We start from the raw sequence: 12,621 nt of genomic DNA, 5'->3' as shown, positions 1-12,621 counted from the left end.
CCATATTACAAGTGCCAAAGGAGATGATTCCCTTAATTTAAATTCAAATGTAGTTATTTTAATTATATTGAAACAAATAAAAAATATTTTCTGTAGTTTAAATTAAAAACACAAATCCTTCCAAATCTAAAAAATATATATATTCATTATGTATTAGAAATGCATCATTAATGAGTGAAAATTATGTAGAGAATACATTATATGTAATTTTTGTATATTTCAATAAAATGTAATGTAACATAAACATTTAAAATTTATAAAAGTTATTAAAATAGAATAGAAATATTTTAGATAATTTCTTTAACAATAAATACATTTTAAATACATTTAAATAATGTAATTTAATTTAACATTATTTGTTGTGTCTTTTAGTTTGAGCTACTTCACTGTAAGGTCATCAATATCAGCCAGAGTAAAGTGTGGTGGTGTGCCTAGAAAATTTAAGATGGAGACAGTTGTAGAATCCACTCCTTGGATGAGGTCAGTGGAGATGGAGCTGGGATCAGATCAAGAATGGACACTAAATAGATTTTTAAATAATTACTCATGATCAGTGGTCAAAAAGAACACAAAGAGAACCCATGAAGAAAACATGCTGAAAGTGGTTCTTCTCCCAGATCAGCAACCAAGAAGCAAAGGTAATGGAGAAGAGAGTATTCCTTGGACATGGAAGTTCAGAATCAGGACCAGCACCATGAGTGCATCAAGAGAGGGAAAAGAAGCCTAGGGACAAGGTGAACTGAAGTGAATTTCCTACTGATTGAACCTGCCTGCCATTTCTGGAATGTAGCTCATCCTGATGGAGGGAATGTTTGCTTGCATCCAGTAAGAGAGATGAAAGTTTACTTCCACCAGGACTCTTGCTCTTCTACTGTCATTGTGATTTATAGAGGGTGTGTTGACCGTGTTGTCCATCCATATCAAAATAGCTTGATCAATGTTTTGGTGGCAATCATGATTCCTGATCATTCACGTTAATTCAAAGGTCTTGCTGCTGCTTAAGAGAATACTTGGGGCTATAATGATACGTTGATGTAGAGGTAGCTCAAGGTCCTTCTCCAATCTAATATGTTTATGTCTGGTGACATTTCATGGGAGAAGATGGCTTCCAGTCCAACCCCTATGGCAGGTTTCTGTCAGTATCCACCACTGTAAATACTTAGAAATGGACTGAGTCACTGGAATTAACTAAATATTGTAATGTGAGAATAGCTACCAGTTGGAGAATTTGTAATAAACTAATTGCTGGATGTGTACTGGACCACGAGGCTATGTAAAAACAGAAAACTGTTTCCATTGTGCCTCAAGTAACTGTCTTTCTGGAAGCTAAAGATTGTGAAATATTGAAGTAGTGGTGGGACTGCATTTTTCAAATCACAATAGAACAAAGGAAATTATTATCAATCACAGGATCGGACTATGTGCAGTTGAAGGCCAGGGCCCAGATTTACAAAGAGCTTGGATTACCCTTGCGTCTTGCAAGGTGACACAAGACAGGTCAAGCCCTTTAATGGGACTTGCTAAGCCACAGAAAGCCACCTTGCATGGCTGTGCATTGCTTAGTAAATCCAGAGTAACTCAATGTAGCGCAAATCACTGCCTAGCATTACTCTGATGCTGGGAAGGTGTTCCATGGGTGGTGCATGGGAGTTCCCATGCATTCATCCATGGATTTTGATGCAAACCCAGATTTACTTAGTCCAGCAAATCTGGGATTGCATCAAAATGGTACCCCTTCCCAACAGCGGCGTAATGAGGAGAAATATCTTTATTTCTCCTCATTATTTGCTATTTCTACATGTGCTGCATTGTGAAGAACACATAAAAATAGGAAAATGTATTAAATGATTGTTTTGTGCAGGAAGGTGCCCTTACTGCACAAGTGTGCCTGCATTGGTGCTAGGCTGTACGCAGTGTATCAGTGTAAGTAGAGAGCAGGAACACATCATATCTTTGTAGATATGGTGCATTTCTTCTCTTCCCTTGTCAGGTTGTCTACAGGCATTGCATTGTGTGACTTTTTGATAAATCTTCTCCAGGTTTTGAACTGAAACCATCTTTATTTCGTCCATTCATTATTTGCAAAAAATGAATACCATTGCAGACCTGATCAGTAGACATTCTCTACTATCTACTGACACTCCACCGCTTTGTTAAACACTATGGGCCAGATGTACAATGATTAGGAATAGCTATTTCCTAATTGCAATTTCCAGCAAATTACAATTAGGAAATTGTTATTCCTAATGTATGAAACTATTTTGAGTTGCATTTGTGATTCCAAGTGAGTCGCAAATAAACCTCCCTCATGAATATTAATAAGGTAGGTTACAATTTGTGGCCTAGTAGCAATCGTACACATCACAGGGATAGTGGCCTGCTGGGGTGAGCAAACCAACACAGCTGTGATTTCTTTTAAATAAAGCAATTTTTATTTAAATGCAGCCCTTTTTCCTTTAAAATGTGTTTAAAAAGAAAAATTTAAACTCTGAAGTTTTATTTTCTAAGAGTAGGAGGTGGTCAGTTTACCAGGGATTCTCAAAGGGGAAGGGAACGCTTTGGGACCTCTTCCATAAGTGAATGGGTTACTACCAAATTTGAGTTGGTGGTAAAGTGCAAATCTTTTGCGACAGCATTTTGGTGGCAAAACATTCGTACATATCATTTCTATTCAGTATTTGGAAGAGACACCCAAAACACGCCCCTTCCAAATATTGAACAGCAAAACCCAAATTGCGATTCGGAAACGTGTTACCGAATCGCAACTTGCGCTTTGTACATCCCAACAGCATTTTTCTGGTCACGACTGTACAAAAGCTTTGGACTTGTGGCCCTATTTTCTTTCTGAAAAGGTTAGCAATGAAGATCCATGAATTGACAGTCTCAATGTGCATTTTGAGGCCAATGGACATTTGTTCTGAAAGCAACTGATGGAACGGTTAGCCAATAGAGTGGTTAAAAATCACCTATTTCCTCTGCACCAAAGAGGATTTAGACCTATGTCCTAAAAACTAACCTTTATGTCTTTTTCACGGACTATAGTTTCACCTTTGGAACTGTAGACAGGGGTATCCTATGGTCAACATTTGTTAAGTTGGTTATATACTCTTAGCTGCTTCAACTTACAATAGTGTTACAAACCAATAATTAGGTGCATGTCTCAGTGGGGCAAGGAAACCAGCAATCATCTGAGATGTTGAGTTTAAATGATCCACAGCACAGGTGTGTGTTTGGCTCTCTTTAATTTTAAGCACTGTATGACTAATTTGAGTCATAAACAAATTTAACCAACTCTGTTCTCATCTATATTGGGTAGTTCACCATTTCCATGCATAATGTACAGTATGTTGACAATCCACACCCCAATAGGATCTAGCAATCTCTGAATCAGCTTTGGTTGTACATTAGAAAGCCATCTTGACTAAAATATCCTTACAAAAATATTATCCCATTGTGTGTAGCTTTTTTATTAACTCCAATAAGGCACTATTATGGTAAATAATATGAAGAATAAGTTATTTTTTTCAGATGATATTTTGGTTAAGGTATCTTAGTATCATGCACTAGATTCATCCGCACAATTGTGAGAATAAGTTCATGACCAATGCCAGCAAGACTAAAGCTATGTTTTGATAGCTGGTGGTCACCTTCAACTGCAAAAGCTCAAAGCTTTGGTAAGTTACAGCAGGGCTCACTCTATTTGTTTAGAACTTTTGGGTAGGGATCTTTACCTTTCTGCTGATGGCCCTGGAGTATAAGTTGGTCCTTTAAATATCTATATTGCAATCCTTTGGTTGGATTAAAGGTGCCCTAACCTCAATGTTATCTTGGTAAATTCAGCATAGAAATTGCTGGGGGTCAAACTATCAACAACACAACCACTTTCTTAGCTGGAACTTGTTTAGCTGTAATGGTCCAAAGCCTGGAAGGGCAGTTTCTCTGGTATTTCATAGGAACTTCTTAGAAATCATCAGCCAGCTATTTGTCGCACAACCTTGATAAGTTCTTTCCCATGAAAGCAGCTCCCTTGCATTATACCAGTCAATAGAATAAAAATTAAGCTTCATGTATTACACTCGTGTGACTCCTTGCTACCTCAGAGGTGCCTAAGAGTAAATTGGACCATGCAGCCTGCCAACATTTCATCTGACTCATGTTCATGCAACTGCACTTGTTTAAAGCGGGGAAGCTAGGGCTAGCTCTTTGTACAGATGTAGTCTGTGCCAACCCCTCTTGAATACACTTGTGATTCATCCAGGAATGGTAGCCCTTAGGAAAACTCTCTTTACCCATTTTTATAAGTGTCAATTCTCTCATGTGTAAAGAGCAAAATTAATATGGTTTGTGGCAGAGTCTCAATTTTGTCAAGGATTTTATTTTTTATTATCTGAATAGGCTTTTTGATTTTTTAATGTAGGTCTGTAATCTGATTTCACTCTCTCTCATAAAGTTATATATTTTTTCTTTAAAAAAAATATATTCATCTGGTGGCAATCATTTTTATGCTCACCATGAACTTAAATAATAATAATAATACATACATACTTTCATTTTTTTTATTGCATGTGTTACATTGAGATTCCTTTACTAATGTGTTCTCAACTTCCTCTGAGGACGTTAGTGCTAAGATGTGTTGTTGCCAATATAATTAATGTACTATTTAGCTTTTACTTTAAAAAAAGAAACAAAGTGCCCGATTACGAAGTTGGGCGGACTGCAACCAACCGACAGTTGGTTGCGGTCCGCCGACATCTGACATTGCGGTGGGCCCACTGCATTATGATGCGGTGGGCGGAGTCATCGGGCAGACGGACCATACGCTGCACTTTTGACGGGCTCCATAATCACCATAATCTGCTAATGACGGTAGAGCCAGGCTTAGCTCCACCATCGAGAATATGATGACAGTTTCGGACAGCCCTTTTATGTCAGCCTTTCCAACATGGAAAGGCTGTCGGAAAGTGTTTCTGGGGGGCCCTGGCAGGGCCCCCTTCTGCCCTGGCCCTCCGCTATGCACGTGTGGCAGACACCGTGAGATGCATGCCACACGGTGCAGGGATGTTTCAAAACATGCATTTGTGATGTCCCCATTGGCCAGCCATGTCCCAGCTCTTTACATGAATGGCATATCCTGTGGAACTCATATCAGTCACATCCACATATCTAACATCACACCTCTACATTGTGCCTTCAGGGCGAGTAGTTAATCACTTGACACATGTGCAGTATCACCCTGCACCCTAAAAAACAGTGTCCCAAGCAATTTTATTGATGTAGCAAGCAACTCTTTCCTTTGAGCTGGTTACTCTGCTCAGTGACTTTTTTCGCTTCCTTTTCCAATCCTGGCAGAGCAACGCCCATTTCACCCTAGTTATGCGTTTCTGAACCCTTTTTGAGGTTCAGTAACCACAAAATAGGTTTAGTACATGACAATAGCCACTTTGCAGTCACAAATCACATGACTTTGCGAACTGTAGGCTTTTTGACTGCATATTGCTTTGCACATCGAGTCCAAAATATGGCCCTTGATATTTTCCTTGTTTGCTAGGTAGACAGGAAGCTATTATATTAATTATATTAATTAGTAAGTGTATATTGTGTGCTGTTATCACATGAAACTTCAAGTAAAATGAACCAGAATAAACATTGATCCCAAGGATGTTTCTGTTTCACATCTTGCATACTTGATCATATTTGTTGGCAGTGTGGGAAATAAAACCAGATAAGCATATATATAAAAGTGTATTAATATGAATCACTTCTACCTATTAAGGATTGTATGAATCCTACTTTATACCTCAATCAACAATTATACTTTATGTATATGTAGGATTTACAAAGGATGAAATATAAATTCACTTAAACTGAAGTTTCTGTACTTGTAGTTGTTTAATCTTTCTTCAGTCCAGACAAACAATTTATAAGGTATTAAAAATGCTATCCTCTTTCCACAGTTATCTGGGTCACGCATATCATTTAGGGAAATGAATACATGTGATTCCAACTTTCTGATAGAATCTCACCATTAGTCAATGGTGTTTCATTAGACTGAATTATGCTACATTACAGAAAATAAGATACTGTATACTGACTAATACTGCAAAGCCATCCGCAGGCATGCTTCTTTAAACATTTATCATATTTTTTTTATTATGAAAATAATTATTTTAGAAATAGATGAAAGGAAAGGAATTGAAAATTTGATATTACCTTAAACACTCTAATTGCTGTCACCCAGCAGGTCCTACTTTCTTCATCATCCGCGCAAAGAAGTTTCATGTCGCCGGTCCCTCCTGCTTTGTCATTCTGGAAAAACATATCATATTATTTAGCCTTTATACATATATTGAAGATATGACCTGTTGACATTAAACCCACTGAAGTTCTTCCAGTTATTGTTTTATTAAACAAACCCTACTTTCAAAAATGAATATTAAATATAAATATGGGTTTTTGTTACATGCCTCTAGAGAAAAGCATTGTTTACCAATTTAATGTAATGCACCCCAAACCAGAATCCATATTTTGTTGGCCAAGTGTATTAATTTATTTTAATGTACCTTAAAACAGAATCCATATTTTGTTGGTGCTCCATGTGTCTGTTTGACTGACACTAGTAAGTAAACACCAGCGTTGTTAAATTCACTGAAAAAATGTAGATATCTTGGCTCCTGTAATGAGATTAAATAAAACGTGTTCCATATTACAAACATAAAAATTCTACATATGATAGTTAAGGGCACTATTGAATGCATGAACACTACCATTGCATGGTGAAAAATCACTGGTATGCACTTCTGTATCCGAAATAATTGTTCATTTGTGGCCAGATCAACCTACATTTGTCTTTCAGTTTCAAAAGTGTGGAAAGGAGGTTACTGCAGATTTTACCTGACTGAGGATTGTGCTCTATTGAGCAACTTTGTTTTCCAATGGACGGAACTGACCCACTCTCGACATGAGAAGTAATCCTAATCTAAATGGATAGGAACACAGGTAGCAGGGCACCGAGAACCAGAAGCATCTTTGACAATGGATACAAGGGTCCTAGATGAATGCAATCTTTATGAAGCCAGTTTTGCTTGGTTGCAGAAGAAGGCTGTTACTTTGCATTGAACAAACTTCAAAATGAAACAAGCTTCAAAATTCACTGAAAAAACAAGGGTTAAAGGGACATTAAAGATAGATGAAAAAGTCAGTTAAAACATGCAGTTTTAAACGGACGTGACCACTAAAATTCACCATCTATACTTATCTCAAGTAACTATGACTTGTGCCCTATAGTAATTATAGCTCGCGCCCGGACATGCACAGTGTTGTCATCAATAATGTCATTTCAGACACTGCAGTCATGTAATCAATGATGCCATAGAAATTGTCATGAGTGATGTAATATAAGAGGTCATGAGCAGTGCATGGCAACGGCGTAAGTTATAGTTATTTTAGGGCACAGGTTATGGATTAATGAATGGTTTGTTGACTGGAGAAGCCCAAAACTTAACAGGAATGATCTGAAGTGGAAGAGATTTTTTTTAGGGGGGCGAAAAGTTTGTGAAAATTCATCAAACTGCAACAAATTTATAAGCTAAACAAAAAATGTTTTTCCTATGGGAGCAAAGTTAAACAGTTGTTGTAGTTAGGAATACTTTACTTATTTTTTCCATGCAAACTTACTTAAAATGCAGAACTAAGTTCACAACTTCAACCATTCATTTGTAACTACAGAATTGAATACACTGTGTATGGAAGTGCATGAGTTATAAAAATTAGGTGTTGCAAAAACTATAGATTTATGATATAAGTTGAAATGTAAAAAAAGTTTAAACATTTTCTTTTTCAGTTTTAATTGAAGCACAATTGCAACACATAATTCCTTTCAGAAAGTTACCAAGTTCATCAAAACAATTCAGTCATACATAGTCTGATCATACTTTGTATCATCATCCTTCAACTTCCCAGCCACCACCTCCCCCCTGCTATGAGCTCTGATGGGAAAGATGTTTGTGGGTCCTCCCTGTGTGTCCTGTCGGTGGTGTGGAGGCCCGCAATAAGAATGAGTTCAGCTGGACGGGCTGCTGCGCGGTCCAACCCACGATCCCTACACATGCATGTCTTTAAAGCTTTCCATATTTTGTCAAATTTTGCTTGTGTATTATGGACTGTGCCTGATAGGTTTTCCATCACATAAGTGGACCATATCTTACTACACGACAAGTGCATTGGTGATGTGAAGCACTGGTTCAACTCCTGAGCGAACACCTCTCTGGCCGCTGCAAGAAGCTGTGAGATCAACGTGACTTGTGGGGTCAATATTGGAAAAAGTGACTAGTCTTCTGGGTCGCCTATCAGAAGCGCCAGGGGATCAAGCGGGAGCCAGGTGCCAGTGATTTGTTGAATCTGTTGCACAATTCCCTCCCAGTACCACTGAGTGTGTGTGCAAGTCCGCCACATATGAATGAAGGTGACCCTCCCTGCTCACTCTTTCCAACAAAGTTCAAAGCTCCCTATCATGGAATGAAGATAAGTGGGGAAAGAGCTACCAGAGGTCAGCAATTTATTCACATTCTCTTTAAGGTAAATGCTAATGGAAGCCTTCACAGCTCTTCTCTAGATTTTAACCTAGGGCTCCTCTGTAATCTCTTCCCCAAATCCTGCTCCCATTATGTGATATAATTATGTTTTTGTGTCATGTATAGGGCTAGCCAAGTGATGCCTTTGCTCAGTATTTTGTTCACGAACAAGGTCTCAAGAGGAGTTTTTTCCTCCCTGTGGCTCCCTCTCAGGTAAGCTGCCCAATGGAGAAGTTGTGTAATGCAATAGTTGTTTTGGCGGATAAGAAGCCATCACTCCACCATTTCCTATCTTGTGATGAAACCTCCATCTACATACATCTCACTAAGCGTTTGAGGGTGATTCTTACCCCAGGCTTTAAAATTTGGGTCATGGATGCTGGAAGAAAGTCAAGATTATGCATGATGGGAGACTGGAGAGGGAAAGGTAGTGGAGCCCCTCCTCCATGCCACCTGTTGCGAGTATTCTAGGATGATGGTAGTAGAGTAAAAGGTTGGGGGAATCTGTCTCCTGACCCACCTCAGAAGCCATTGTAGAACTTAGAGGGGGAAATTTGAGAAGCTTTGATCCACCAACCTTCAACCCTGGGGGGGGAATTGTAGTTTCATTCCAGTGCTGGGCGAATCGGCACCGCATGCACATGCGGTTTGATATTAAATCGTAAACCTGCCTGAGCAATAGGCATCAGGAGGGTCGCTCATGGGGCCCTGGGGGAATGATGCTTCCACACAAATGCTAACAGCTTTTTTTGTATGGAGTCCAGGGTGGAGCTATGGATAAGCATTGGGAGTCACTTTAGAATGTAGAGGATGTGGGCAGACAGTTCATCTTAATGCTTGTCATTTGCACAAACCATGAGAATTCTAGCTTACCCCACCAATATAGATTCTTAAATAATGTGCGTAGTGCTGGGTGGGTATTGGCTCTATATAAGTGCTGCTTCTTCTGTGCTAGATTGATGCCTAGATATTTAAGAGGGTGTGGTGACCATGTGAAACTATTATGATTGAGCACCGTGTGAACCTTCTGATGCAGCCCTACCACATTGATGCCAGATGACTTCAATAGGTTTACCCAAAAGAAGGGAGGCCGCCGAAAAGGCATCCAGCTACTCCCTGAGGGCTGGGAAAGAGAAGTGTGGTCTGTTAGGAAGCAGATGATGTCATCAGCATAAAAAGATAGTTTAAACTATTGCAAGCTCACTGTAAAGCTGTGTATGGCAGGTGTGGGCGGGTTTCTATTGAGAGAGCAAACATTGATCTTTATCCTAGTCTCTGGGGTCTTGTAATAATAATAATAATAATATCTTCTTTATTCGTTTTTTTTTACAAATTTTAAAAACCATAAAACAATGGTTATTTAGACAATACAGTACAAAATAAAGAGAAGAATAAACATATGTTTTAAAGCATAAAAATAATAGTTAAAACCTATCATATATCATATGGGCTAGACCAAAAGATTCACGCAGTATCATTTCGTCAACATTCACTTAGATCCGACTCCATATTACAGATTATTCCTATGTTTCATAATACATCTTAGAAAGTTGAGGACATAATAACAGATCAATTCGGAATCTAACATTTGAAGACGTAACATCGCGGGCCGACATTGTCTCAATCCCCATCGCTTTAATACAGGTAATAACCAAACCTTCCTATGTGGGTGATGAAATTTACAAAACAGAATAGTATGTATATTTGACTGCATTGATACTTCATCACAAGGACAAAATGTGGGAATTAAATCCCAACTATTTCTATCGGGGAAAGATACTAATCTGAAAAAAGAATCTAATCTGAATCTTGTCAGCAACATTCTATGATAGGTGCTAATCTGTACAGTTAAGTATGGTTGAATTGAATAAGTGGTCTGAATCAAATTGGCGTGAAGGGCCGATGGTTTTATTGCCACAGAAGTCAACCTCAAAGACTCCAAGTGTGTTTTTAGCGCTCTCTTTGGCATTTCGCTGATTTTTTTGGGGTCGTAATAATATTTCTCCAAGCCAAGATCCTTGAAGAAATTTCTTACATAGCATAGCCATTTTATTTTTAAAGGATGGTCTATGGTCATTGAGTCTAACAAAATTTCCTGGGAAAAGACGTTATTAACGGAGGTCCAAATACGCCGCCAGAGCAATAGGGGCTGAATTCTTATCAGATCCTCGAGATAGGGAATTCCAAGCTCCAAATGGAGAGCGTATACTGAGGTGCTCATTGGTACAGCTAAAAGAAATCTCAAAAAATTATTTTTGGCGACCTGAAGGGCGCTGACCTCTACGGATCCCCATACTCCAGCTCCATAGAGGGCAATCGCCTGACATTTAGCCGAATGGATTTTTAGAAGCTCCACTGGGGGCCTTTTCCCTAGTCTCTGGGAGAAACTTATCAGAGACATAATAGCTCTTTTAAACAAGTGACATCTAGCCTCAACTGCTGATCTCCAATTGAGCCCGTCATCAATCATTATCCCCAGGTAGCAATACTTCGTGGTCACCTCCAATTTTTGATCTTTAAGATAGATGTTCTTTACTCGCTTTCTTGCTCGCCCGGCAACCATGACAAAGGTTTTTTTAACATTGACTTGTAAGTCCAAGCCACCCATAAACTCGACATATCTATTTAGGGATTTCTGCAGTTCGCATGGGGTGCGGGCAAAAATGACCGCGTCGTCCGCGTAGAGCAAGGCAGGTATCAAACGCCGTTTTACCCGAGGTAGGTCCAGAGCCCCCCTCAACATCTCCACCTCCAAACCATTTGTGTACAGGGAGAAGAGGAAGCGGGCAAGGACGCACCCCTGCCTGACTCCTCGCTCCACTCCGAAAGGCGCAGTCAATTCGCCCTTCGTACCAAATCGCACCCTTGCAGAGGCCCCTGAATATAACTCTCTCATAAAATCTACGAGAGGGGGGTCCACTCCCATATGTGTCAAGATGTTCCAAAGTTTTATGTGTGAGACACAGTCAAATGCAGCAGATAAATCTACATAGACCATATAAACCATTTCTTTTTTTTGCTTGGCAATATTTTCCCAAAATCAGACTAAGATTGAGGGCCAGCTCCACCGTTCCAAACCCCTCCCGAAATCCAAATTGTAAATCTGAAATAATATTTCCCTCCTCAGCCCACTGCCGGAGTCGTTCAAGCACAACTCTACCGACCACTTTACCTAACGAGTCCAAAAGTGAGATAGGACGATAACAATTAACGTCTTGGTGGTCTCCTTTTTTAAAAATTGGGACCATAATTGACTTTGTCCAAGAATCAATCAGGCCAACTTTTGCCGCTGCGGTGCATACTCTTGTAAGGATGGGGGACCAGAGATCCGAATTGAATTTAAACAGATCTACTGGAACCCCATCCGGGCCTGGAGCTTTCCCGCTCTTACTTGCTTTTAGGGCCGCTAGAACTTCAGTAATATCAAAAAATAAAGAAATGGGATAGTCAACGTTTGGGAGAGAGTGTTGTGAACCCTTGCTAACAATTACTGTGTCTTTAAAAATCTTGGAGAAGTGTGCCACCCACGTATCTTCATCAATGGCCACTTCTATCTTGGGACTGTCAGGATCCAAAAAATATGGTGTTTTGACAGTACGCCAAAAGGCCAAGCTGTTCTTTGACACAGCGCTGGAGTGTAAATCATCCCATAACTTCTTCTTTAATTCAATGATTCTTTGCTTTCGTGTATAAGCATATTGGCGCCTCAAAGATCGAATTATTTCTGGAACTCTATCTGTTTTTTTTAATTCCTTTTTTAGATTAGCTAGGGCTATAGTGCAGGAGTGATTAAACCAGCCTTTATTTGTTGGGAGTAACTTCCTTGATGCTATGGTGAGAAGTCCCTTGATCTTCTCTAGTATTTGTATAAAATTAGTTAGAACTTCTTCATCAGATAACGATAGGTCGAGGCAATTGATTATATTTATATATGCCGCTTTTACCAGTTTCCCAGTAATTTCCTCCGGATTGATCGTCTCCCACTTTAGTGCATACCCATTTGTCCTGACTAGCTCTAATTTGTTTTGTGCGAGAGTTGTCGCTATTTGGT

General features: G+C 39.3%; 1 protein-coding gene across 1 annotated transcript in view; it reads right to left on the bottom strand.

Moving 5' to 3' along the window:
* Positions 1-12,621, bottom strand: part of GRB14 (growth factor receptor bound protein 14) — a 681,395-nt gene that overhangs the window by 234,702 nt on the left and 434,072 nt on the right. The window contains exons 6-7 of the mRNA XM_085645413.1: positions 6,561-6,671; positions 6,211-6,306 (exon numbers count right to left, since the gene is read on the bottom strand). Coding sequence (XP_085501539.1) covers positions 6,211-6,306; positions 6,561-6,671 — 207 coding nt within the window. The remainder of the gene's footprint in view (positions 1-6,210; positions 6,307-6,560; positions 6,672-12,621) is intronic.

Source organism: Triturus cristatus, chromosome 3_1 (assembly GCF_964204655.1).
Source record: "Triturus cristatus chromosome 3_1, aTriCri1.1, whole genome shotgun sequence".
NCBI lineage: Eukaryota > Metazoa > Chordata > Amphibia > Caudata > Salamandridae > Triturus > Triturus cristatus.
The sequence above is the reverse complement of the archived record's forward strand: the minus strand, read 5'-3'. Positions and strand labels throughout refer to the sequence as shown.